At 38.5% G+C, this 27,955-nt stretch overlaps 1 protein-coding gene across 4 annotated transcripts in view; it reads right to left on the reverse strand.

Annotated features, from left to right (window-relative positions):
• Positions 1-27,955, reverse strand: part of MOB2 (MOB kinase activator 2) — a 164,433-nt gene that overhangs the window by 31,086 nt on the left and 105,392 nt on the right. The window contains exon 2 of one of the 4 annotated variants that reach the window (XM_089520960.1): positions 11,769-11,852. The exons of 2 other annotated variants lie outside the window; for them this stretch is intronic. In XM_089520960.1, the coding sequence (XP_089377086.1) occupies positions 11,769-11,852 (84 nt within the window). Of the gene's footprint in view, positions 1-11,768; positions 11,989-27,955 lie in introns of those variants that run through there. One more of the 4 variants, XM_089520959.1, reaches the window with a different exon arrangement.

Genomic DNA, 27,955 nt, shown 5'->3' on the forward strand with positions numbered 1-27,955 from the left:
GATGTAAATTTAGCAGAATGAGCTAAGACTTTGGTCAGAGAAAAGTGGATACACCTTCTCGTTTCACAATATTGTGTTATGTCCACATATCAGGTATCTTGCTAGGAGCACTGAGGTAGACTTGGCCCCAAATTTACATTGCCATGCTACATGTAAAATGTACATATATATTGGCATATATAAATATTCCACATGTGGTGTCTTATGGGTCAGGGCCCCACATCCTAAATCCTCCTGCCACAAATGAAGCTTCTTCCTAAAGGAGAGGTATTAGTTTAGGAACCTTTTTTTTTACTACAAGCTGGCTTGTTGAAACATTTATCAACTTCATTTACTGATGTTATTTTTCCAGGAAAAGGGCAGCTTTGACATTTTGTTGGAAAACCCTTCTCTGCCTCTATTTCAGCAGTCTAAGGAATATGCATTGGAAGGATCATATTGACAACAAGGAAAGGGTAGCCACAATCAATAATTTTCACCAAATTGAGATGCGGTGGTTTAGTGGTTAAGACGCCAGTTCTGATGATCAGAAGACTGGAAGGTTGGCAGTTTGAGGCCTGAGTGCTACATGATGGGCTGAGCTCCCATCACTAGTCCCAACTTCTGCCAACTTAGCAGTTTGAATGCATGCAAATGCAAGTAGATAGATAGGTAGCACTTTTCAGTGGGAAGGAAACAGCATTTGATGCACTCATGCTGGCCACGTGACTACCACAGCAGTCCTCGGACAATGCTCTTCGGCTTAGAAACGGATATGAGCACCGCTCCCTACAGCTGGCTACGACTAGATATTCATGTTAAGGGACTACTTTACCTTTTGACAGGATTGGAAAGGGCACAAAGCAGAATGCACAAGGATGCATGAGATGTACATTCATGTCCATAGTTTTTAAAACCCTCATATAGTTCAGAAGTCTACAGACCTGACTTGATCAAGATGCAGAGCTGGAGAGTGAAGATAACCATATTCACCTATCACCTTCCATTAATTTGAGGGGGTATTCACACTTAGTTTTTTGTATCGAGGAGATCCAGATCTCCGAGGTAATGCAACATTGGATCAATATTCTCACTATGGGGGCATCAGTTTTACATCCGTGAATCTCTTTGAGGCAATTTAAATCACCTTCCCATTCACGCTAGTACTCACTGGAGAGGAAATGGTGTCACCGCCATTTCCTGAACTACTGCCGCGCAATCCAGATCAATTCAGTAGCATACTCATGCTACCAAAGATCCAGATTGCTCGAGCACATAAAAAAAAAAGAAGTGGTAAGGGATCTGGTGTAAAATGCACCAGGTTAAGTGTTTTTGCTGCAGCCCCTTGCAAATCATGCCAGGTGCATTCAGCACTAGTCTGAACATCACAGAAATAACCTGTTTTCACACTGGTTTATTGCCATAGTGTGAATGGCCCCTGAGTTCATGGAACAGACAGCTTTCAAGAAGTTGAGCCCTCCTCCAACACAGCATAATTTCAGAACAATCACATTTCTTTTTAAAGTTACCTAGAGCCAAGGAACAAGTTATAGAAATGTCTTGTCTAAACTTGTCCAGTCCTGCCAGAAAAGCCATGTAGACATGAAAAGTGCTCTGAGCTGAAGAGATTTGCTTTGTCTTTTGTGGGAGTGGAGAGGAATCTCTCTTTCCCATATCTCTTCCCTGTCCCTTATCTTCTCTTCCCATGCAATATCAGAGATACCAGATTTTCTCCTGTTGATATCTCTATACTCTCTCAGAATGGACCACACAGTAGTTAAGTTGTGAAAAGTTACTAGACTAAATGTGTAATATCTATGCTAACTATAATGCCATACAAACAGCCTGCTGAAATTTAATCCATTACCAGATAAGACAAAACACCTACCCTTGAAGCTGTACACATCAGCTTGATAGGACTTGCATTGAAAACAACACACTGTTTAAGTTCTCCATTTTTAATGGCAAGTTTGCTGTCAGATAACATTGTTCCATTAGATTCAATTCACTGACGATGAACATAAAATCAAACGTGCTTCTCGGCTTTATAAACTATATTTTATTTCCAGACGAATCACATATTTTCTTTTTAAAAAATACATAGCTGGAATGATTACAATGTCTAAAACATAAATTAGTCACTTCTCACCATCTTTCAGCATCTGTTTCTAATGCAAATATGCAAGAGCTTTTTCAACATTTCTTTTCCAAAAGACTCCAAAATAATGCAAACAGTAAACATTTCTACAGTGCATAACTCTTTCCAAGTATGTGCAAGCAAGCTTGCATTTCCCTACGAAACTAATTTTGAAAAGAATACAAAGACAAGGGATAAGGGTGGCAGCCTCCCTACTTGCCTGAAAACACATTTAAGAACTCCTTCCATGAATACAATATTAAAGATGCTTACAACATCTACCGAAGCTGGTTGCTAAATACAAGTATTTTCACAATATTTTAAATATGTTTTTCATTATGAAATACAACTTATTATGTCAAAAACCAAATACTGCTACAGCATTAGAGTCTACATCTCCCCACTTAGCAAATGTACTCATGCTTTTTGGAGAGGGATGTGAGAACAATGCCAACTACAAAATTGCTGTCAGATTAGCCATTTGTTTTCAACTGCTACTGTATTTTTAAAAAGTCGATAATTTCTGAGGGGCTTTGATAAATAAAAAGGATTCCTGTGATAAATTCAAAAGCAGAGATCACACTGCACCTCAGGTTAGAAATAAGACATAGTAAAAATATTACCTATGGATATAGTTGACCTTGGATAAAGTATGCTTTTATTAGAAAGCCTTAGGTGAGAATCCTAAGTATTGTGGTTCCCCTTCGCGTGTTTGTTTTCAATAATTCAAGTCAGACAAAATGTAGAAATAGAAACATAAAAATTCAAGTCCATTCTTTAAAGATCTCACTATAAGAAATGGATAATGCTTGAGAGTCTCTCACCCTTTCTCTCTCAGACATCCACATGCTTTTTAAAACAGCTGTACTTGACATCACCCACTTTGAGCAAATACCACATTGTAATATTCCATCATCACCATAATGCCACCTTGGATATATCACATGTGATTCACATCAGAGCAGCTGAGGGACACAAGTCAACCTTTTTGTTTTTAGATGTTAATATTTCTGTTGTAGTAGTGACTATACACATGCACACATGTGTAGGGCTTTTTTTAAAATCAACATTGGAATACTATTGACAGAACAAATAGTAAGACCCAAAATCTGCCTTGGGCCTAAATACTCCTAAGGCACCATATCCCATCTGATCTTGGAAGCTGGTCAGCCTTGGTTATACTTGGATGGGAGACAGCCAACAAATACCAGGTGTGTAGGTTGTATTACAGAGGAAGCAACTGGCAAATCACCTCAGAGTATTTCTTGCCAAAATCATGGACCACCATAAGATGACAAGCGACTTGAAGACATGCACACATGCAAGTAAAGCAGGCTGCAGTTATTAAGTGACAAGATGCAAGCATATGAAGAAACTTTTTATAACCACTGGCCAGGCTTTGAGTCTCTATGGCCTGTTACAGAGGGGCCTTAAAGTGCGCACTCCGTGCATGCTAGGGTTAGAAAGGGGCATCATTTCCGGACGCCCCCAACCCTAGCACGCGCACAAAATGGCGGCGGACGTTCCACACAGCCTCTGCCATTTTGACATCACGACCGCGCCACCTCTATACGGGGTGGCGCGGATGTGATGTCGTCACGCTGCGCCAGGGTGCATAGTACGCCCCTTCCCTGGCCGCAAAAGGAGCTCCGAAATGGAGCTCCTTTTGCCATTTGCATTGCTGGGCGCAGCCTTCAGACGGCTGCGCCCAGCGACACAAAGGAGAAAGAGGCCAAGCGGCCTCTTTCTCCTCCTCCCCGCCGCCGCGGGGTGTCCTTGGGGCTTGAAGCCCCAAGGACACCCCTTTCCAGGCTGCGGGGAAGGGGCCTTTTGCCGCTTCCCCGCAGCCTGGAAAGCAGCGGATTGGGGCCTCAGCAGCTGCCGCTCTGGCCACTGAGGCCCCGATCTGGTGGGCAAAGGGGCGGGTGCAGGCCGCCGCTTTTCGGCAGTCTGTTACCCGCCTATATCTTCCCCACTGAGAAGTGATAAATATGACTTTCAGTTGGAATTTGCTCTCTGACATAAAAGAAACTTTCATAATGCTTCATTTTCAGGAAACACAAAGAGCTATTTAATTTATATGGTGTTTTGCCAAGAGCTGCCATCCTCAAATCCCTAAGCAACACTTTTGTGAAAGATCTAAGAGCCTGATTCATGTATCCATTACTTGCTATTCTGCTCATTCTTCTGATATTCAGCTATGAAAAGATGATGCCCGGAACTTGAAGCTATGTAGTTTTCAGAACCTATCTGTTACACCAAGAGAGTCTAATGCAAATATCAGGAGTAAGGTCTCACTCAGTTCAATAAGTGATACCTTTATAGGTCAACCAAATGCACAATATATTGGTTGGAAGCTTTCAAATCTCCACTGGCTTCTTCATCAGGCAAGATGTTATAAACCAAAGAGGAGAAAGAAAAAATTGGAGATGTTAGTAAGATGCCTGCATTTTGCTGTTTCTGTCCTTAGTTACGATGGTACAAGGAGGGTAAATTTTGCAGTCTGGCTCCTCCTCCTTCTAGCCATGTGCGAAGTGGTAGGTGTAGAGGTACCAGTGGAGCTTCGAAAGCTTGCAACAAGTATATTGTGCATTTCGTTTGGCCAATAAAAGTATCACTGTTTGGTGGATTTTTGTTTCGATTTGCTAAATGGACAACACAGCTTCCCCTGCATATTTTCTGAGTTCAATAAGATCCACTCCCAGCTAAGTGAGTTCAAAGTTGCAACAAGATGTGAAAATGCCAAAACTATAAAATTATAGTTCTCTCTATTTGGTGAGATACAATGCTATAATTTTTTTCTAAGCTCCAGCAATCCAGCTACTAAATACTGTATATACTCCACTATAAGTTGATCTCATGTATAAGTTGAGGGCAGGTTTGGGGGCTAACATTATGTTATTTGACATGGCCCACGGATAAGTCGAGAGTAAAACTTAGGGTCATGTAACAAAGGATGTAAAGGATGAAGCAAAGGAAGACAATGCCAAAGAACTTAGAAAACTGCAGGAGGCATAACTTTTTGTGTTCACACTAAAGGATGGCCATCTGTCAGGGATGCTTTGATTTAGATTTCCTGCATGGCAGGGGGGTTGGACTGGATGGCCCTTGCAGTCTCTTCCAATTCTTTGATGCTATAGAGTTAGAAGAGACCACTGGGATGATTTTGTCAATGCTACTGGATCCACTGATGGTTACATGTTTGTGAAATGGGTGCTCTTGGCATATAAATCCATTGCAAATTCATTTTACCCTCTTCCTACTTAAGGACATGTGTATCCTATGATTTTGTGGTTGGAAGAAAGCGCAGGAAATTGTAGCTGTGGCAACAATCCCCCCTGGGTTGAAAATGTTGCTGCTCAATACCAGGCTGGTGAATAGAAAAACAATTGTCATTCAGGATTTGATACTTGGTGAGCATGCTGATGTGGCTTGCAATACAGAGAACCAGTAGGATGAAGGTAGAAATCTCACTTAGCTTTGCCCACAAGGATATTCTGTGCATCCGCAAGCAAGATTGGGAGAGGAGATGCATTTCCCTGACCTGTCGACCTATCCCTCAGTCTGCAGGGTTTTTGAGTGTGTTTAACTAAAAGAGAGCAGGAAAAAATATGGATTCTCCCTTTCTTAGCTAAGCAAGGTGATCTTGGGGCCTGGGCTTGTGATGCTGTGGAACTTTAAGATTCATGCAACACCTTGCAGTTCAGGTGTATTTCTGGACTCAGCCTTGAACTGGAATGCTTAGTTTTCACCAGTGATTAGGACTGTGCCATCTGAATTGGCCATAGGGATACATGGCCTAGTTAAATTCCACTTGGATTACTTTAATGCTTTTCAAATGGGGCTGGCCTTAGAAGAATATTCAGAAATTTAAACTAGTTAATTTCAGCTGTTAACAGGGGCTGGTTACAGGGAGCACAAGACCCACTTATTACAACAGTTCCACTGGTTGTCAGTCTGTTTCCAAGCATAATTCAATCATATGACTTATAAAACCCTTGATTGCCCACACCTAAGCTATTAGAAGGGCTGTATATTTTCCTATCTGCTTGCTCAAGCTCAAAGATTTTCAAGGGAGGAGCTTCTCTCAATCCCACCGGCTGCAAAGGCATGCAACATGGGAAGGCAGATGAAGGCCTTCTCTGGGATTGCTCCAAAAAATCTGGAATTATCTTTCAAAGGAGGTGAGGATGCCTTCCTCCTTAATGGCCTTTTGTTGGCAGGCAAAGATCTTCCTATTCTAACAGGTATTTGAGAACTAGTTGTTTTAGTACTATTTTTGTCCTATGTTTTAAATTGTTTCAATTGTACAGATCATTTAATACTATTTTAATCTTGATTCTGATGCACATATACATATGAACATTTTTGTAACTTCATTTCATTTTATATGTATTTCTTTTGATCTGTAAACCCCTTTTAGTGAGGAAAAGGTATAAACAAAGTGATTGACTGAACAGAATTAATAATCCAAACATACTATGTTCCTTTATGTTTAAAGCCATTTTCCTGCCCCCAGAGCTATGAAAATGGGCTTAACAGTACATGCACAAACCTTTGGGAAGGACCTGCCAATGTCAGGGACTAGTGCTGCAGTATACCACAACACTCCTTGGTCATTTCATAATCTGCAGAGAAAGAACTACACAACTGCTTATGCAAATTTAAACATATTTGTGTATCATAATTTATTCAGACTGCATCATTTGGCCTTCCTAAGCACATAATAGTTAGTCTGGAGCAATATATTTTTACTTTAAGCACAAAATATACAGTTGTTCTTTACCATGCACTACTGAAGTACTATATAAATGCTACTTAAGAATTTCTGCCAGACAGAATTCAGTGAATGTTGTCTTCGTGCCAACTTTTTGCTAAGACCTAATGAGGCAATCAGGCTTCAGTTTGGAGAGATTGAAAACACTCAATTCCATCTGCAGACAATAATTTGCTCTCCATCAAATGTTTTCCCTGGACTATTTTACTCCAATGGAAAAATAAAGAACAGAACAAAGGACAAAGACAAAAAAACAATTTAGACAGCTCCCCAATTGCCTTTTACCTTTCAGTTTCCATCCTATTTTAAATATTGCTTAAACAAGCTTCTTGATGGTTGTTTTGTACCAGAGTTTATAGGATAGGTTACACTGTAATTAATGAGTATTTTGACTTAGGCATACAAAGTCCTAAAATTTCCATTAAAGATCAAATGGACATTGATAAGTAGTTTAAAAGTACACAGAATTATATCACAGACATTGTAAAGAAAAGTGGAGTTTTGTTATAAAAATATTTAATAGCTCTGTACCATCTAATTAAAACTTGTTCCATTGGATTACTGTACTATGTATATTGTGACTAATACCTAAATTAACCAGGGTTGCCAGTTTTGTTACATTCCTCTTAAGAATCCATTGTAGGAAGAAACAATTCTAGGAAGCACAAACTGTTGCCTTTTTAAAAGTGTGTAGTTCTCATGGTGGTACATGGTTTGGAGAAATATTAATATGCACATGTTTATGCAACAGGGCTTCTACTAGTCAGGATTGTGAGCTTTTCGGCTGCAAATATTTTAAATACTAAATATATGAGATACCTTTCTCAGTACATTTTCTCCTATTCTGGTACAGAATTCAGATTTCTTTGAAGTGGAACACAGAACTAATTCAATATTTTATAAACTCAGATTGCTAGGATTTTCATTCTTTTGCTACAAATTGCAAAAAAGATAAATGATCTAATAGGGAGCCTTGGCTGGAACTGAGCTATCACAATATTGTACTGCTTTGGTCTTCTATTTAGTTCCTACACACAGGGTTATGATAAAGTGAACAGGATTCACAGTTACAAGTTGTAGCTATGCAAAAACTGGGAAACTATTTCACACCAAGCATTCTGGAGCAATGTGTATATGATCTAACAAATCTATTGAAGACAATATACTTTCAGCAAAAGGAAATGCAAAAGCACTAAATGTCAAAAATTGTTTCTTTACATCCAGGAGAGCCTTTCCAGACTCGTCCATAAACACATAAGTGGTGAGAGGAGAAAAAACGAAATAAATCTTACCACTACCCAATTCAGATAAAGTATTAATTTTAATACGCAAACCCATCATTACAGGTTTACACTACTAGAGTGCCTGGGGCAGCTGGAGGGGTATTAAGAGTAAAGTAAACGGGAAAAATCAGCTGAATGGGTGGTAAGAAATACACAAGTGTTAACTGGATGAAAATGGCAGTTGTTTATCTTTGTTTAAAAATGTAAAGGCATTTCAACTGGAAAGTCTGTCATGTCTGTGTCCCAATTCTCTCTGCAAACACAAAAGCAAAGGTGGTTCATTTCAGTTGCAACACAACTGAAAGGTTACTGTTTTACTGACTTTAGCTTCTGCTGCATTCTGAATCATCCATCCGTCTTCTTTGAAGCCAGGCTAAATTGAAAGGACAAAAAAAGGAGAGGGGGGACCTGACACCTGAAAATTATCACAACTAGCCAATTTAGTTTTTTGTTGTTTTTTTTTAAAAAGGCTATTCAAGAGTTGCAAATTTTCACAGCCTCTGTCTCCCATCACATACAGATCCACAGCCTCTATCTTCCAACACATACAGATGCCATCTAACCCATTTAAACAATTTATTTACTTCTGCTGAGCAGTCTATCCCACTTGTTGCTCATGCTTCATTTCTGGTCACCCTTTTCAGCTGTACCCCATTTCTTTTAATAGAGCTATTACATTCTCGTACCATCAACCCTGCTGACTGAGAATAATTACATGCAGAACATGGCACTGCAAAGAGATGAGGAAATATTTAATTAGCCATTTCCTCTCTTGCTGGTACTTCAGGTAACTCATTTCATATGTGAGTTTCTGGTGAGTCCCACTGCCTTTTCTTTTGAAACACCAAATGAACATTACACTTTTTCTTCAACTTCCCTTTGATTTTATCACACCTTGTTCAGGGATTTGGAGTAAGGGTGGAGGTGAATTCACAACAAAACAATCCTACACCAAACTAATCCAAATTCTGTGATGAGGAAAGCATAAATATATGTGACTTGGATAAATTACACCAAATAAGCAAGCGTACAGGTTCCCCGCTTTTCCAGAATTTATTCTGTTGCTAGTAGTTATGGAGAGGGCCAAAGGCCACTGATCATAAACTCCCTTTGGCTTCTGAGATGTCACCTAAAGCTACTCACTTCCACATATATCTTCACAACTATAAGGAATCAATATGTGGTTTATTGATTTTAATGAAAGACCTGTTTCCTAGGAAGCTGAACTGATATATTTGTCTAGCTTTCTGGTAGTCCTGTTCTTATCCACCTTCATAATACGCATACCTGTCTCTTCCCTTGTTTATTTTATCTTATATATTTAGTAATACTTCACCTTTCCTCCCCATATGGAGTTTAATGCATCTCAAAGTACTGACTACCCTAAATGCATTCCACTTTTTCATGACAGAAAGGCAAACACATCCCCATTCAGTAATATATACTGAAATTGACTTGTATACAAACAAGTAAATCTACAGCATATTTTAATAGGTCCAGCAGTCAAAAATGATACAATTACTCCACAGTGACATCGTTTTCTCTTCTTGGTTAACTGCAGTTTGATTCAACAAAAGATCCCAGCCTACACTGATGGACAAGCCACAACTCCACCCCCCTCCAAAGCCATCATTATATTTAACTCTCAGTGAGGTGATCACACGTACCATATCATTAGTGTTTCACTCACAACTTAAGTTGCCATTGCTTAATCAGCTATGTTTTCTCTATCCATTAAGTCACAGACAATGCATATGCAATCAAGTTTGGCCACTTTCATACAGAAAACAACACTGTCATGACATACAATCTCACATGTGATATAGTACTTACAACAAAATAATTTTAAAATATACATTTATCCTGATGAACATGGATAAAGAATGTACATTTTGTCCACATAAATGCAGTACATCACAGGTGGGAGTGGGGAGAGAAAAGGAAGAACTTATAGTGTTTATAGAAACTTTAAAAAATATCAAATTATGAGTACACAGTGGATTCTGCAAGCTACAGGAATTTGCCAGGACAGTCTCCCTTCCCTTACATGATCCGGACCCCCCGCGTAAGGGAAAAAACATGGATGCTCAAGCCCCATTCAAATTAATGGGGCTCGTGCCTGTGGCGGCGGGGCGCAGGACACATGCCACAGGAGCGTGCACCATTGTTTTCTTCTGGTGTGCACCTCCCTTCCTTCCGCCACAGCTTCCAGCGCATGCTGGAAGCCGTGTATAATGCGGGCGCACTGTATTTATTAAGATTTAGCTATACACATTTTTTTCAGCAAAACATTTTAAAATAGTGCCATCATTTTCTCTATTGGACTTGTAATCTGCTTCTAAAAGATATAAAACAAAGAAGAGGCCAGACTGGAGTAGAGAAAGATAAAATGGATTAATAGTATTGTGCTCTAGCATTCAAAACAATTTATACCACATCTAAATGCAATTCGAAAGGGTCAGTCCTAAAGCTAATATTTTATGCAATGAAATTCAGGTTTTCTGGTTTAGCAACACATAAACAATTAGAAAAGAAGGGATATTTTGGTTGACAAAATGTTTAAACAATTAGCCTTAAATAATAAGGAAGCAGCTGCCCAAATTTTGCCAAAAACAAGTTTCATGCTTAAGTAACAGATTCCTGACATGAAAACCAAATTTTAACAACTTTGCTTAACACAAACTTAAATAAGCATTAGTGTCTGATTTAAGTATGAAAAACTCCATCTGAAAGATAGCTTTCCATTTAATGCCTGTGGAAAAATTTCTCTACCATTACAGTGAATAAAGGCATTTTCTAGTAAGCAGGAAATTCCTAATCCCTCATCTTAGTATTATGTTACTATTTCTAGTGAAACATTACATGGTCTTTTCAACATGCTTCTGAACTTCATTCTTCATGTCTGATCAAAACTCTCTCATAGACAGGTTATGAGCACACAGCCTTATAAAACTCTGTAACTCAAGTTTCTATGAACAAAAATAATCTATTGAAGCTATTTGTGAAACCAAAAAATAACCTACAGCCCAGTTCTGTACACCACTGGGGTGAGGGAGCTGTACTGTGAGACTTACTCCAAAATGTGAATAGGACTGTAGCTTTAATTGACTAACCATACTTAAATAAGCCACAGCTGATATATATGCTGGGAATCCCCCCACCCACCCATGTCAAAGCCAGTAACAATTGAAACAAAATTGTAAAATACAAGTAAGCAAGGAAAAAATTACACGTTATTTTTATTTTTCACTCTGAATTTTCAACCAACAGTATATACTTGACAAAACCAAACCACTTAAGTTACTGACATCTCTATTGAACCCAGACTAAGTGTGCCTAAGGACACCAGTCAACTGAACAAGATCTTTTCAAAAACTTCTCTTGTACAATTTTGCCTCTGAGGAACAAGACTGTAATTTTGCATCTTTAAATTTAGTGCTGTTTTGCCACTGATCTCCATAAGGGTCAGATGGCCCCAAATTATTTAACAGGCAAATATGTTCCAGAATGAGATTGTGGCAAATACATGCACTCTCTTTTCACTCTCACTCTCCTCACCCTCACATCAAGATATTTTTGTAGAGGTTGTTACCTTAATACTTTGCCCACTGCCTGTAGGACCATTTTGCAGCTTAATCCAGTTTTGGGAGTTTGAGAAAGTACAGGTCTTTCGCCGCTGAGGTTACAATGATCCCCAACCATGTTAGAGAGAGAGAAAGAGAGAGAAAGTGAGGAAAAGAGGGGAAATTGGGAACTGCCAGTACAGACTTGAGTCACTTTACCAGATCTCTCTCCTTCCCTCCTCAAAAAAAAAACTAGTTCAACCACATTCAGAGTTTACACAGCTTACTTCACCTCCAGCTCTCCCTGCCTCCTCTTTCCTTCAGCCAATGACAGAGCAGCAGAGGAAATTTGGAAGGAGGGGGCAGTCGGCTGGAAAAGACAAACAGCTGCTCCTTTTTACAAACCCTAAGAAAAAGCCAAGGCTAAGGAGCCAATGCCAATAAGAAGCATTTGAATTGGCCTTTTTAGACTGGCGCCGGCTGTGCAACAGGACAAGAGAAGTAGTGTGAGGGACAAGCAAGTTTCTTTCAAGTACCCGGTTTGCAGCACAGTATTACAGAGAAAGTGCATGAACACAAACAAGGAGGGAGTTCTTTTACACTTAAGACTTCTATGATCTGTGGAGTATTCAAGAACACAGCAGAGCCCATATCCAATGGATCTTCACTTTATACATACACATGTTGTTAGGAAAGCCTTTAAAACGATGGAGGCTGCAGCCTTATTCATGTATTTATATACCTGGCTCAAAAGGTATATTAAAGAAGCCAACAGCTTAGCCATTGTGTTAATGGCAAGTATTTCAGCCAGTGCCAACTGCAAATGTTGCCTTCATGATGTATATAGATCATCCAGATGTTAAGTCAAAAAAATGTATGGCCACATATTCTCTCAGACAATGTCTCATTTCATCCAGCCTCAAATCAAATATGTTTTGCTTGGAATTATCCTTCATGACATGAGAAATCTAGTGTTGATACTGAAAAGTTAATAACTAAGCTGAAATAAATCTAGTTTATCTTGGAAAGCAAGACAAACTAGATTTGTTTATCTTGTCTTTTCAGAATCATCCACAGAAAACATTCATTCAGAAAGTGTAGTACTATCTCCGACACATGCCAACCTCTCCTGTGAGTACAAGGCATCTACTAAGGACTTTACTGGTTGTATGTCCAAGTAGGCATGGCATTCACTCTTCCCTAAACCACTAATAATGCTGGTCAACAGTGGCACCCTATATACCCTTGATTTAAGTGATGAGGGTAAACAAGTAGGCAAGGAAGTAGTTTACATGCAACACCAAAATCCAGACAACACATTTCTTCTTCAAATACCTTGGTTGCTTTTGTGCTAGGGCTTACATTTGCTGTATGATCTAATACTGACTCTACATTAGCGTTTGCATTCTACCACCAAATTTTCAGGTTAACAGATAACTTAATTATCACTACATCTCTCCATTTCAAGCAAACCCAGGCTGGCAATGGAGGAAGCGGAAAGCTTTGCTCTCCAAAACAAGGTTGGCTATGTAGAGTAGTAACTTCAAATGAAGCAGTTTTTTATGGTCCTAGCAATACCATTAAAGTACACAGCCACTTTTTTTAAAAAAATTGCACTATCAAATAAGAAATGACAAAAAGAAACAGTATGAGTAAAAAACAAACATTAACCTGTGTCTATAGAAAATTAGCCAATGGCAAAGAGGTTCAGCGCTCTAATCAAGATTCTAAAGTTATGTAACTCAAATGAGGCAGCAGGTCAGGGTGCTGGTTAAAAACTGGTAAGATTTCAGACATGTATATAGAATTTCTTCCGTCCAAAATGCATATATGATACAGGGATGCTTTCTGTTATTTGAAATGAAGCAAAGGAGGCCAACAGTTTATGGGTCTCATATACCGGTGTAACATAGCAGCATGCAGTAGAGCAACTGACACAACCCTAATTCTCTACTCAAGTCTTAAGCTTATCAGAAGCCATACATCACATGAAAGAGAATTTGTACACTGAAGATTAAATCAACCCTGTGCTAGTATGTTCACTGCAATGACACTGTTTTCCTCCCATCCCTCTTTGTAGATCTTGGAACCACCTGAAAACCTGAGAACATGGTTTGGGCATGGGATCCTTCTCTCCATTCTGAATATGGAAGCAACTTCATCAGAGCAATGACAGAGTTGATTCCTGACCTGATGATGCAGTCCCCCAATACTTGATTTCAATGTACTTTTAGACAGATGCAATTTTCAGGCCAGCAGCAGCAGCAAACAGTTTCCAGTTTAAAGGAGGAGAATAACAAAATTGTCAACCTTTGTCTTGAAAATTAATCCACGCTTTGAAAGACACTGAATTCCGTACCTGAGTTTTACTGTTCACTATCTTATAACAAAATTAAATTTGCAGTTATGTTGTATCGCTAATGAAATAAAGTATATAGATGTGGCTAAACCAGTGGTTCTCAAACTTTGGTCCTCCAGAGACTTTGGACTTCAGCTCCCAGAACTCCTAACTGTTGGCTAACCTGGCTGGGGCTTCTGGGAACAGAAGTCCAAAACACATAGGACCAAAGTTTAGGAATCACTGGAAAGTTGTCTAAGCATTCACATCTATAGGATAAACCTGCTAAGGTAAAATTAATTGCTAACAGCACATGTTTAAAAAGGACTGTAAGCATGAGCAGTCTCATCTTGTTTATTGCCACCTAAGTAAAATTTATATGCTGAAAAATTCACTGCTCAAAAATTTACTACACAGAATTTTTTTTATCACATACACATGACATAAAGCTTTCCATGCAACGAACAGGCACCGGTACTCCATACAGCAAGACCTTTGTTTAAAATGTTTGCCATTAATAATAAGGATCCATTCAACACAGGGTGCATTTATTAGGAAATATTAAAGAATAACACAGAGTTTACAAATCCACTTTATTACTAACTGTTGCCAAATTAGCTATTTATTTGCCCCTTTCTGTGGTCATAAAAAAAAAGTATTCAGTAGGCACCCCAGAGAATATTAATATAGGAGGCCTGAAGAAAAAAAACATTTGTTTTAAGAAAATTACTCTGTCTCATGAATTAAAAGAAGCAAACTTCATTTTTCTGATTAAAACTGCAAAGCAACATTTCAAAAACAAAAGCCTGCCCCATTTTACTATAGAGACTATTTAAGAAAATTGCAGAGTACTCAAACTCTGTCCGACTTAACACAAACAAACACTTTAAAAATGTTAACTGCCCTTTCTGTTGACTATGTGCTTGTCTTGCTGCCCAAACAGGCCCACTAAATATTTTAGAAAATGTTTTGAAACTGATGGGGGAAAACACTCGCACTTAAACTTGTAATAAGGGCTTTGTTTTTTGGGGTTTTTTTAAAGTGCAGGCTTCAGCTTGCAACAAGCTAAAGCTGGAAATGTTTCACATGAAAATTGTTGAGAAAGCTGTCTTCCCTGTCAATTGACTGAAGCATGTTCAACAATACAGTGTAGTTGCACCTTACGCGGGAGATCCATTCCCCCCCCCCCCGCATAAGGCGAATTCCACATATACTTGAGCCCATTAAAGTGAATGGGGCTTGTGCTTGCGGTGGCGCAGTGTGTGCGTGCGCACCACTGAATTAATAGCAGTGCGGCTTCCGCATAAACCAGAATCCGCACATGGAGCAGGCACACTGTACATTCTTAAAGTGTTGGAGACCACCATCTGTCAAGCAGTTGTAGCAAGCATTTCTTAATTCAAGTTGTCTCCTCCCTGACAGATTTCAAGTTAAAATTTCAAGTCATGATTCAGGAGACATGTCTCCTGTTTCCCATCTGATCAACTCTCACAACTCCATATGCTCCTGCAGCTCAACCCTTAAAACAAAGGAAAAGCCCTCCCTTAATTATGACATGGAATCTTGAGTTTGTTTCCCATTCCATTCTCCATAAATGTGAGCACAGAAATTATCTGAAACTTTGAATAGGGATCAGAAAATCCAAGAGAATGAAATGAGAAGACAGAAACTGTGATAAGATGGTCAACAGGATCACTGGAGAGGGGCTAGACAGCATGCAGAAACTACTGGGTACTTTTCTAATCTGTCCCATGATTCTAAATAAAAACTGAAATACTCTTGTTAGATAAAACCTTTAAGATATTATATCAGCTAGAATAAAAGGCATTAACCTATAATGACACAAAACAGCAGTTTCCACCAACATCTGACCAACCAGTTGCTTAAGACTTCCACTTCCAGAATCCCTGATCATCAGTCATGTCAGCTGGAGCTTCTGTGAACTAAAATTCAAAAACACTGGAGAACCAAAGATTGAGAAACACCAATCTGAAATTATTATATACATATTTAACCTTGATTTAGGAAGAGTGACAACCAATATACAGGAATATTTGTGTTATTTTAATTTGTAGCTTAAGGAGCTTGGAGCAACAGCATTTCTGCCATTCGTTTGTTATGTAACAGGCCAAAAAAGTCATGTACAAAAGATATCTCAATAAGCCTTGTGATCTCCCCCCCCCCCCCTTTGAATCCTATGTAATGTAAGAAAGATTCTGATCTGCAGAGGAGCAGTCCTGAAGCAGTTTCCCCCAGTGACTTTGACCAAAAGCCTACTGCTAGTATCACAAGTAGTTCGACCATTTTTTTTGCTTGTGTACATTTGAAAATAATAATATTCTTAAGTACTTCAAGCTAATTAGCTACAGGATACACATTCTTTGGTCACCCATAACACTTAGCACTTTGATGAGGTGGATTTTAGTTCTAAACAACCTTTTAAAACTTTTTGTGCTCAATCTTTGAAGTTGAACATTCATTCTTCTCTCAAAAATTGTTGACTGTTATAGCCACTGACATACTTTCCCCCCTAGATCCCTAATTATACAACCCAAGTTTCATATAAAGAGTCTAGTTTCTGAAAATCTGGCTAAGAGGATCCTCCAGGGTTCAGTTAATGTAGCGTCAGCTACGCATTTCACATAATGTAACCATTTCACTTCACATTTTACAACACAACTACTGTTTCTAGAATAAAGTGTCAATATCAAAAACAAAATTGAGACAAAAAATGTCTGAAAGTCAGTTATTTAAACTACATGAAGGTGGGGGGAATTTACTGCATTTTTTCTGGAAGCTTAACTGCACAGTAGTGCTCTGTGAAACACTGCCAATATTGAATGTTTGAAGTCATAGGGACAGAGGATCTTGGAGATAGGGTCGCCATGAATTGAGATCGACTCGAGGGCAGCTAACAACAACAACAAAATCCAAGTTGGGCTTCTAGTACTTCCCTGAATACAGAAGATGTGAACCTTGCAAAGAAAGCAAGAGAGAATACCCTGCTTTTCCTCAGAACCCCCGCCTTGCACACACACACATATTGAAAGGTGGAAACAAGAATGGTAAGAATAGGTTTCTTGAGGATTTAATCTGATCCCTATTTTTAAACAAATCAACCTTATTTGGATTTGAGACTAGTATATGGATTAGAATGTAGTTATATTCTTTGGATCATGCACTTTCCTGAATTTTGTGATGTGGGTTTGGCTGAAAAAATGTATTTTTAATATATTTTAGGGTGAATGTTTTCTGTAAGTGTGTGTGTGTATACATACATTTTAAATTTGCAGACTGATGTGAAAACAAGATGAAAGAACTTACAATTAAACATAGGCAAAACTGACATACAGAAAGCAGTCTGGTTATACCAAAGTAAAATAAATTCAAACATTAAGGAAGCATGCAAAAACAATTGAATTCTGGGTACCTGTCTTATTTATTGATGTTCCCTTTTATTTCATCAAGAGGGTACTATGTTCTAAGAAGCACCACTTTAAATAATTGAGGCTGTGTCTGACAGGTCAAAATAGATGTCAGCTAGTCCTCAGCTTGGCTGTAAACAACGGATTTTGCAGTCAAATTTCAATGCATTTAGATATGTAGTGCAAATCTCTAAATGGAACTCAGGGCAAATCAAGCCTGAACTGGCTCTAGAAACAAAGATGACTAAAGTCAGGCTGTTGTATTTTGGATATATCATGAGACAACGTGATTCACTGGAAAAGATTATAAATGCATGGTAAAGTGGGAGCCATTAGGAAAAGGGAGACTGGACTATAGGTGAGTTGATTCAATGAAGGAAGTCACAGACCTTAGTTTGCAAGACCTGAATAGAGCAGTGGTTGACCAGGGCTCTTGGAGGCCTTTGATAAAAATGCCATAAGCAGAAGTCAACTTGATAGCAAAACAGCACCAGCAGCACCAGCAAACTGATCAGCAGGATTCAACTTAAGGGCCATTAGAATAACATGTCCATTATGAGACAAAAAATGGTGTCCAAAAGTGAACCTAGTGCATAGATGGGAAACAGAGGCCTGTTACAGACAGCCAAAATAAAGCTGCTTCGAGTCACAGTGGAGGTATGGTGTTTCAATGATGCATGCGTCCTAAGAGTCCAGAAGCCACACCAAAGCCATGCTCCAGTCCTTAGGGCAGGAGCGTAGCTTTGGTGCGACTTCTGGACTTTTAGGACGCATACATCATTGAAACACCATACCTCCACTGTGACTCGAAGCAGCTTTATTTTGGCTGTCTGTAACAGGCCAGAGTAAAACATGCTAAAATCTTGATGAAACGGCTGAAATCACTGCTGTCTTGAATCCAGATCCAGCCTTCTGCTTAGCAGTACTTCTTCACAATTAAGGATCTACAACAGGTCTCTCAGGAATAGTGTATACATAGTACACTATACTACATGCATTTGATAGGAGAAAACTTTTTTATCTTGTTTACACCTTCCACATGAAGTTGCAGAAGGATGGCTTCATATCCCCAAGGTAAAACCTGTTTGGACAGTCTACTTGTGTCAGCATGTCTGCAAGGGAAGCAGAAAGCTACAGAAAAGGAATAAGGATCTCATCTAATGACCTAGTTACTACACATGCATGCCAGAAAGGTTAGCTGTACACAGCAGTTAATATGGAAGTGTTCAGGCTTTCAGTTTCAAGACTCTAAGTTTGACATTCAATTTAACCCCTTAAAACCACAGTCTGAATCTTAAGTGAAAGTCCCAACTACAGCAAACCCAATGAATCAACTGCTGAATAGTGAGACAATAATTATGTAAACACCATTGATTCAATGGGTCTACTCTTTTTGGAACTAACAATAGTATTCAGGCCTATGTTTTCTTAATTTTAGCCACACCCTGGAAGTCTTGCTATTGCTTTATTCATAGGAAATTAATATTCATCTTTAGGGCAACTGGTGTGAAACACAAACAGAAGGTCATTTGGCTTGAAGGCATCTCCTAAGTATGTTTTATTCTGAGCTGTATATGGAGTATGTTTAGGTAACAAAAACAATTTTAGATAGGGTAAAATAAGTATTTGGTTAAACAAACTGATGGTTAATACACAAGAAAGAACCAATAAATGAAAATCAGGCATTCTTTACTGACTTCTCCCAGTTAAAAATTTAAAAATAAATTTCTCAGTTCAGTCTAGGAGAAGGACTCAATGATAGAAATACAAAGGTTTTCCTGCACAGGTTCACACACAAAGATTGTATAGTTTAACATTATCGAAGTGTGACCAACTGGCTACAGATCACAGTTACAGTCTAAGGCCAGAGAAAATTACTATGATCTCCTTTAAACATAAGCCATAGAATTCTTTCTAGATGAATCAAAGGCAGCATGTTTTACAATTTAATTTATTTATATTTAGATCTTTATACCACTCTGTGTCAGGAGTTCAAGTCATGTTACAGTGCACTCTTCTTTTTAACAGTCCCTTAAACAGTTAATTGTATTAAAAATATTAATAAAACCTGTCTAAACATGTCTTAAAGACATTCAAAAAGACATCAAATTTGCTCTTTGAAAGTCAATCCAAAATGTAACTACAAGCTGAGTATCCCTTATCTGAAATGGGCAGGACCAGACATCTTTTGGATTTCAGAATATTTGCATATACATAATGAGATATCTTGAAGACAGGACCCAAGTTTAAACATGAAATTCCTTATACACATGAAATTCCTTCCACACATAGGCTGAAGGTAATTTTACACACAATATTTTTAATAATTTTGTGAATGAAACAACATTTGTGTATACTGAACCATAAGAAAGCAAAGGTGTCACTTTTGATACCCATCGAATTTTGAATTTTGAAATATTTCAGATTTTGAAATTCCAGATAAGAGATACTCAACCTGTAGTATTACAACAATCTGTTCTCTTACAGGTGGACATTGTCCAACCTTCTTTTCCAGACACTTGCTACTGTAACCGGCTCCTCTAACAGGTCAACCACATTCTTCATTTTCTTGAACTTATAGCTGAAATTCTTCTACAAAATTTCTCAAACGCCTATCAGCTTGTCAAGAAGGATACGTACTAAACTAACGGTAGCATCAAATGCTGTGTGTGTGTCCACACTGCAAATTCACTTCGTTGCTTTTTTTAATTCCTCCACCTTTGTGATACTTTGAAATCAGATTAGTCCTGAGTGTCATATGACTGACTGATGAGCTTATGCTCAAAGCTCCAGTAATTTCTTGATTCTCATAAAGCATTCCAGTATTTTTGTCCAGACATCTGACTATATATAGCTATGTCACTTTTTTTTTTTTACTATATTCTACTACTTTTGCCAAGACATTCTGAGCACTGTATTTATTGGCCATTTCTTTGCTAACATATGTATGATTTGCGCAATTCAGCATATGTGTCTGTTAAAAATTTCCTGAGCCTATCTTTTCAATGTTATTACTTGAGCCAGTTAATAAGAGTTCTAGGTCTGTTACAGACTGCCAAAATAAAGCTGCTTCGGGACTCTTTGGAGGTATGCTATTTAAATGATGCATGCATCCTAAGAATCTGGAAGCTGCACCAAAACTGCAGTGCATAGGAATGGAGTGTGGCTTTGGCGCGACCTCCAGACTCTTAGGACCCATGCATCATTTAAATAGCATACCTCCAAAGAGACCCGAAGCAGCATTATTTTGGCTGTGTGTAACAGGCCCTAGTCTGTCACATATAATTTCAAATCTGTTAGTGAGGGCTTAATGTGGATCCAAGTACTAACTTGCCATGATAGCACATCGTCCTTTTTGTATCTAGACTTCCTCTGTGGTCCTGTTCAGACAATCATTGGTTCATCAGACAGACAAGCCTTCATAAAAATATATTTTCTTTGTGTGTATACTGCAACTAAACACTATGGTTGAACTCCAATTTCTTATTTAATCAGTGAAACTGCAGTTTATTTTTAAACTACAAATGCAATTTTTTTTCAAATGCTAGATCAGTGATGGTGAACCTTTTAGAGGCCGAGTGCCCAAACTGCAACCCAAGACTCACTTATTTATTGCAAAGTGCCGTGTCCCTCTGGCTTTCAATAACAAACTCTGGCAAACTCTGTGCTGGGGTGATGGCACATGTGCCCACAGAGAGGGCTCTGAGTGTGCCATAGGTTCGCAATCACTGTGCTAGATCAACCAGATTCAAACAGTTTTCTGATTTCAAACCAGTAGTAAGGAACCATGAGAAGGAAGAGGAGGAATATGTGGTCATAAGAGTTCTTCTTCGTACAGTGGGCCCTTGCCTTATGTGGGGGATCCGTTCCAGACACACACACACCCCACATAAGGTGAATTCCGCCTATGCTCAAGCCCTATTCATTTGAATGGGGCTTATGTGCAGTGGCGCAGAGCGTGCGGGACACCATGGGCGCACGCCCCATTCATTTCAATGGGATGTGCCGCCCCCGCGCTCCCTGCGGCTTGAGCGCGTACGCTCAAGTCTGTGTAAAGCGTGCCCACATATAACGCGGACGCACTGTATAATAAACTATAGTTATGAATCCGCAATATGAAAAGGCCTTGGCCATAGTGGAATTACACAACAGGAGATTGATGGGTATGATGTTAGCTTGAGAGGCCAGTCTATTTATGTTTTGTAATCACCTGTCAGTCCCCCTCCCTTCAAATCTCTTTCTGTGCAATATGTGAAAATGCTTTTAAGATTGTTCACTGCTTCCATATGTCACTAGTCAGGCTTGCATGTATAGATGTCTCTGGTCATCCATGTGCTGGAGAAATTGTGGAGGAGAGAGACTCCTTAGTAGATATATGGCTGTTGTTCCTCAAAATTTTAGCAACGAATGTTGGCCCTCATAAAGCAAATAACACATCAGTCAATTAATATTACTGTCTTTGTTGGAGAAAATGGAAGGTTACTTACTCCACAAGGACCCTATCTAATTATTACTTGTTGGAACACATTTAGAAATGGCTAAGAGCCAGCAAACCTCACCTCTGACCAAATCTTGCCAATAAAACATGATAGATTCGCCTTAGGGTCACCATAAGTAAAAAATGATTTGAAGGCACACAACAACAACAACAACAACAACAACAAAGTGCCAGAAAAATATCTGTGTAAGATGGCTAGACCATACGGAGACATCAGTATTACTAGAAAAACTGACTAACACAAGCATTGGAGAAATAGTCAGAAAAACCGACAGAAAACTATGGATGCCAGCTGTGAAAGCCTTCGACTTCACATCGGAGGACTGTTTCTCTGGTGTTCCTTCAGCTTGCTTTGTCAACTCAAAAGCTTTGAATGGGATCAGACTATAGCTTTCTATCTTTAATTTGTCACCCCACTACTCCCACAACTGTTGTGATCTTTTCTGTTATTCTCTTTGTTATGTTTGCTCAATTCATATTGGATTATAGGCCTAAAGAGAATATTTTAAAAAGTTATAATGATATCCCTTTCAAAAGAAATTACAAAATTAGCATTTGGATGCAACTGTGTACAACAATGTAATTTTAAAATTTCTTCAGCTGAGCATTTTGGTTTTCTGACACTGTTCAGTTTCCTGCCATCGTCTGAGCTAAAAACTGAATCTAGATTACAGTCTGCAAACCACAAATTTCTTTTTTCCCATATTTTCATCATTCCCCATGTTAGATTCATGATCACAAACTGAAAAATGTATGCTGAGTGGGTGTTAAAAAGAATAACATTCTGGTATAATTTGATGCAGTTTTATAGCACAGTTATTTGAAGCTGACAAAGTTTTAAAACAAAAATTATCATCTATAAACTTTAGTTGGCTACACTGTTAGGTGGCAGCTTCTGTCTGTTACCAACATAATCAGCTGGAATTTAGCTAAACCACTGTTAAAACTACACTGAAGTAAGACAACAGTCATCAACAACACTTCATGTTTATATACATGATCTCAGAGGGATTTTTTTTTAAGAAACCCATGTCAGTCACCATTTGTTTTCTGACCTTGCTGAGAATGACAGTGGTATGCAATAAGTGGAATTTACCCCTACAAAAGACAGTATGGAATTCTCCTATTCATTAGTTTTGTCAATCATGCCTTTTCTCAGATCACCCTGTTCCACTCCTCCTTCTACACAGTTTCTCAGATTTAAGTCAATTTCTGTGGCCAATGTGCATTCCTGTCCACAGTGCATTTTAGGATGCACTTCACTAGAGGGGTTCCCCATAAAGATTTTTTTTTGTCCTTCTCCAAACCACAGGGGCTTAAGTTGAACCTACTGGTTCTTCCCTTTGTATGTTTTTGGAGGGACTTTACCTATATAGCTACAGTATTAGCACTTACACCTAAACAAGAGAATTAGAGAAACTATGACACTTTCTCTGGGAGAAAGTTGTGTCGGAAAAATGGTGATCAATGGGACAAGTACAACTGATGCTGTCAAAAGCTTTTTAAGTAGTGCTTGAATAACCAAGCAAATCCTCTCCCAGCATTTTCAACTTGTATTTTTACTTCCTTCTTCCTTACTGTCCAAAGAAAGTATATGACAGAAAGAGATATACTATACTAACACAGTACATGACACTTTTTACAGTAAAATGTACATCACAAGCTTACATTCTAAATGCAGGCATTGGAGAAGACAAAGGAACTAGAAAAGCAAGGGCAAGAAAGGATCAAGATGTGGAAATGTAGTTAAGTACATGTATTTAAGCCTAATTTCAGTGGAGATGAGGACCAAGGTGTTAAGCAAAAGAGAAAGAGTAGTGTAGGAGAAGAAATTTGAAGAGAGAATGGCCTCATACAGGAAAAGAGGTTCTTGGTACAAGGACCTACCAGGGAGAACAGAAACCACTTGTGCCTCTGAAAAGAAAGTGCTACTATGAAATGCAGTTTATCAAAGATGAGCAAGAAAATATCTCTCTATTACTGTCTAGATACTTCCTTTGCACAGCTGAACACAAACTATAGTACAAAGGAAGAAATCTATGCTGCTGCTGCTGTTGTGATGTGCCTTCAAAGCATTTCTAACATGGTAAATCTATCACATGGTTTTCTGGGGCTGAGAGTGTGTGATTCATCCAAGGTGACCTGGTGGGTTTCCATTGCTGAGTGAGGAATTGAACTCTAACCTCCAGAGTCAAGATGCAACACTCAAACTACTTACCATACTGGTTCAAGAAATCTATAGATATAGCTCGTTATGAAGATACTCAACATGTAGTATCTGTGACAAATTATTAGCATACTTATATCGCACACATCTGGTCTGAGATCCCACAAACGCTAACAATCTTCTTAAAATAATAAAATAACAAATCTAGTTCGCTATGTTTCAAAGTGGGAATATTGGACAAGAAGAGTTATAGATGTTAGCAAGTAGGCAGTTGAAACAACCTGAAGAAAGACCTTATTTGCTTTGATTAGACTTACATTCTTGTACTTTTTATATTTGTCTATGGGATCTATACTGTAAAAACTCTTGTATCTTTAGGCCTTACAATACAGCTTTTCAAATGCATTTAGTAAGAGAGATGAGAGTAATGTTAAGGTTATAAATATACCTGGAAACAAGCCTTGATTATCTTGCAGTATCTGAAACTCAAGCCCATCAATAGAACATGTGTGGCCATTGCTTTTGGCACTTTCTTGTACAGAACAAAAATGACATATGCTAACTCCTCCCTTGTCTGGGAGAAAGGAAATAGCAGATAGGACTAAAATCACTCCCACAAAAAGAGATTTCAGAGAAAGGGTGGAATTTGGCAAGACTATTTTAACTGCAGTGTTAAGTGGAAGGTTTGATAGATTTATTGCTGGTCGCTCCCACTACTGTAGAAAGTATCTTAAGCTTCAAGGAATTTTGCCTATAAATTCCAAAGAATCAGGAATGTACAATTTAAACATCCCAGTGTTTAAAAGCTATCAACCATTCTGCAAAAGATATTTTCATCAATTATAGAAAAACAGCACATTACTTGATCATGTGGCATTTTTAGTAATAAATATATTATCTATCTGTCCTTGGTGTTATAAAAACAGATTTAAAAACTTGTTATAGCACACACATGCTAACATGTTCAGAAGTACATCTTTTTCTAATTATAAAGCCAACTTTGCACATTATACTGTGCAAAGAATAAACTTCTTTTCATTTATTAGAGCTTTATATATTTGGAGCAAAATATAAAAACATCAAGTAATGCCCGGAAGACGCCCCAACCCGGAAAAGCCACCATGAAAAGGAGCCGTAAAAACCCACTTCTTTTCAGAGGGCCATTCAGAACCGTGATGATGGGGTGGATTGGGGCTGCGTGTACATGGTTACCGTGGCTCTGAAATGAGTGGCCCAAGAGCAACCCCAATCTACCCTTTTAGGGTGGTCTGTTTTGCCCCAAAATGGCACTTTTTAGTGTGAGTTTATAAGTGGTTGCACACTTTTCACGCTTTTTCAGAGGAGATGCAATTACATCAAACCGGTTCTTATTGGCATAGATAAACTTTCAGGGCTAAACTCAACTGATACTGGAGTATGTTCATTAATCTATGCTGATGATGTGCTCAAAGGTGAAAGCAAAGTCCAAAGCTGCACAACACATATTATAGGAACATGGAATGTGAGAAGCATGAATCAGGGGAGGCTAGACATAGTAAAACAAAAAATGGAACATATAAACATTGCAATACTTGGAGTGAACAAGCTAAAATGGACAGGAATTGCACATTTTGAGTCAGATATTTACACACTGTTTTTACTCAGTAAATGAAAATCTAAGAAGAAATGCAGTGTCACTAATACTGAGGAGAAATTAGGAAAAGCAATCAAAGTAGGGCTTGATAATCTCAATGAGACCTCAGGGAAAACCCATAAATATAACCATAATTCAAGTTTATGCTTTGACTACAGAAGCAGAAGAAAAAATTGAAAGATTCTATATCCAGAAGGAGATTGATCACACATCAAAACAAGCCTTCTTAATCACAGTTGATTGGAATGAAAAAGTAAGAAACCAAGTACAATAAAGTATTATATTAAAAACTGGCCTAGGATCAAGAACTGAATTAGGAGAGTGATTGACTGAATTTTGTGCAGACAACAGTTTGTTCACTGCACACCTATTTTTCAAGGCAACTGCATACATGGACAATACCTGATGGCCAATACAGAAATCAAAAAGACTTCCACTTTCCTTTCCTTTCTCTATTTCCTATGCCTTTAAAAATAAATTGGGACCTTTGTGGGACAGGGTCCTGTCAAGCCTCTTCTTTGTAACACCAAATACAAAGATAGCATATTATGGCAATTATACAATCAGTGACAAGAATTGTTGGGGAAAAGCCTCCACCTTCTGAAGTTATAAAGACCACAATTTACTATACAGGTTAGGGGGCGTGGGAGAAAGAAAAGCTCTTATATTCCCCACATGCACCAAACAACTGATTATTTGTGATGAGGAAGGGAAGCATAAGCTATTTTAGCCCCCCCCCCCCCACTTCCTTGCAAATTCCCTCTTGTTCACAGTTAAAGTACAGGTATATAAACTGCACAGATACATAAACCTATCCACTGAATTCCATATAAAAAGCTTATGACGACTGCTCTTCCTTGACTCTGACTGTTGGCTAATGGACGAATTGTAATTTTTAGAGAGCTAATAGGAATTCTTGGTAAATTCAGTGTTAGTATTTTATTGTTGTATTGATTATAAATTGTACTAAGTGTCTTTTTAAGGTTGTAATCCCACCTCAATCCGTGTAAGAGGCGAGAGGTATAAATAAACTATATTATCATCATCATCATCATCATCATCATCATCATCATCATCATCATCATCATCATCCTCCTCCTCCTCCTAATTATGAAGAAAGATGTGCAAGATAGTGTAAAGTATCTGTAAGGCTGTTAGCCCTACTCAGGTGTTCAAGTTCCCTGCATTATTAGAACTGCAAGAGGGAGAGCAGAGTTGTGTGCACAAGCCCCACCTTTCTTTTGCATTCCTGTTGGAGGACAAGAATCTACAGTAGGAAGCTTGCTATATTCAAGTATGCTTCTCCACAAGATATCATCTAGATTTCCGGTCAACAATGGCACCTGGCAAGATGGGAGTGTAGACTGCTGTCTAAAACCCAACTGCTCATTGCAGATTTAGACTGCCTAAAGACATTGCAGGTAGTCCGAATTTTCCCTTTGGCATAGGAGGATCCGAGGGACCCCACAGAGGCTCATTGCCTGCTCTGGGCCTTTGAGAAATCCAAGTTATTCTGAAGGTTTCGGGTGCAGATGAGCAGAGGGAGCCGTGGGGGAATCCACAACCGCAATTGAGAACCCTCTTTCGGGAAACAGACCGCCGTTGATTTTACTTTCGTGTAAGGTGTATTTCTTAACTTTTTTTCTTTTCTTTTTGTCAGATCTTCTCTGTTGACTTCCCAAACAGAACTTTTACAAGTTAATTTTTGTATGGACGTTTAGATCTCTAACCAGAAGCTCCCAACTCAACGTGATAACTGCTTTATTACACACAACGGAGGGAGACAGATGCAAGGTTATATGCAGAAATTTTGGGGAACTTTCTTTTTCTGGAGAGTACGCTGGAAGTAATTTAAGCTCTTAGAACACTGAGACATATTACTGGTCTGATATTTAAAAAACATATTAGAGCTATATTTTTCTAGATCTGAAGCTCAAGAAGGACTGAATGGAAATAGATACTACTTTGCTACAAACAGAATGTTAAACAGCGGGTGAGGAGAAGGAGAGGGTTTAAAACAGTTATATAGTAGAAACTTTAAACGACATATATTTAGATTACAGTGAGATATACGGAAAGTAAATAAGATTTTTTTCTTCTCTTTCTTTCTTTCTTTCCCTTCTCCTCCCCCCTTTCCTGTAATTATCTTTTTTGT

Source organism: Sceloporus occidentalis, unplaced genomic scaffold (genome assembly GCF_023333645.1).
Source record: "Sceloporus occidentalis isolate IW3139 unplaced genomic scaffold, rSceOcc1.0.p SCAF_4, whole genome shotgun sequence".
In the NCBI taxonomy this organism is placed as follows: Eukaryota; Metazoa; Chordata; class Lepidosauria; order Squamata; family Phrynosomatidae; genus Sceloporus; species Sceloporus occidentalis.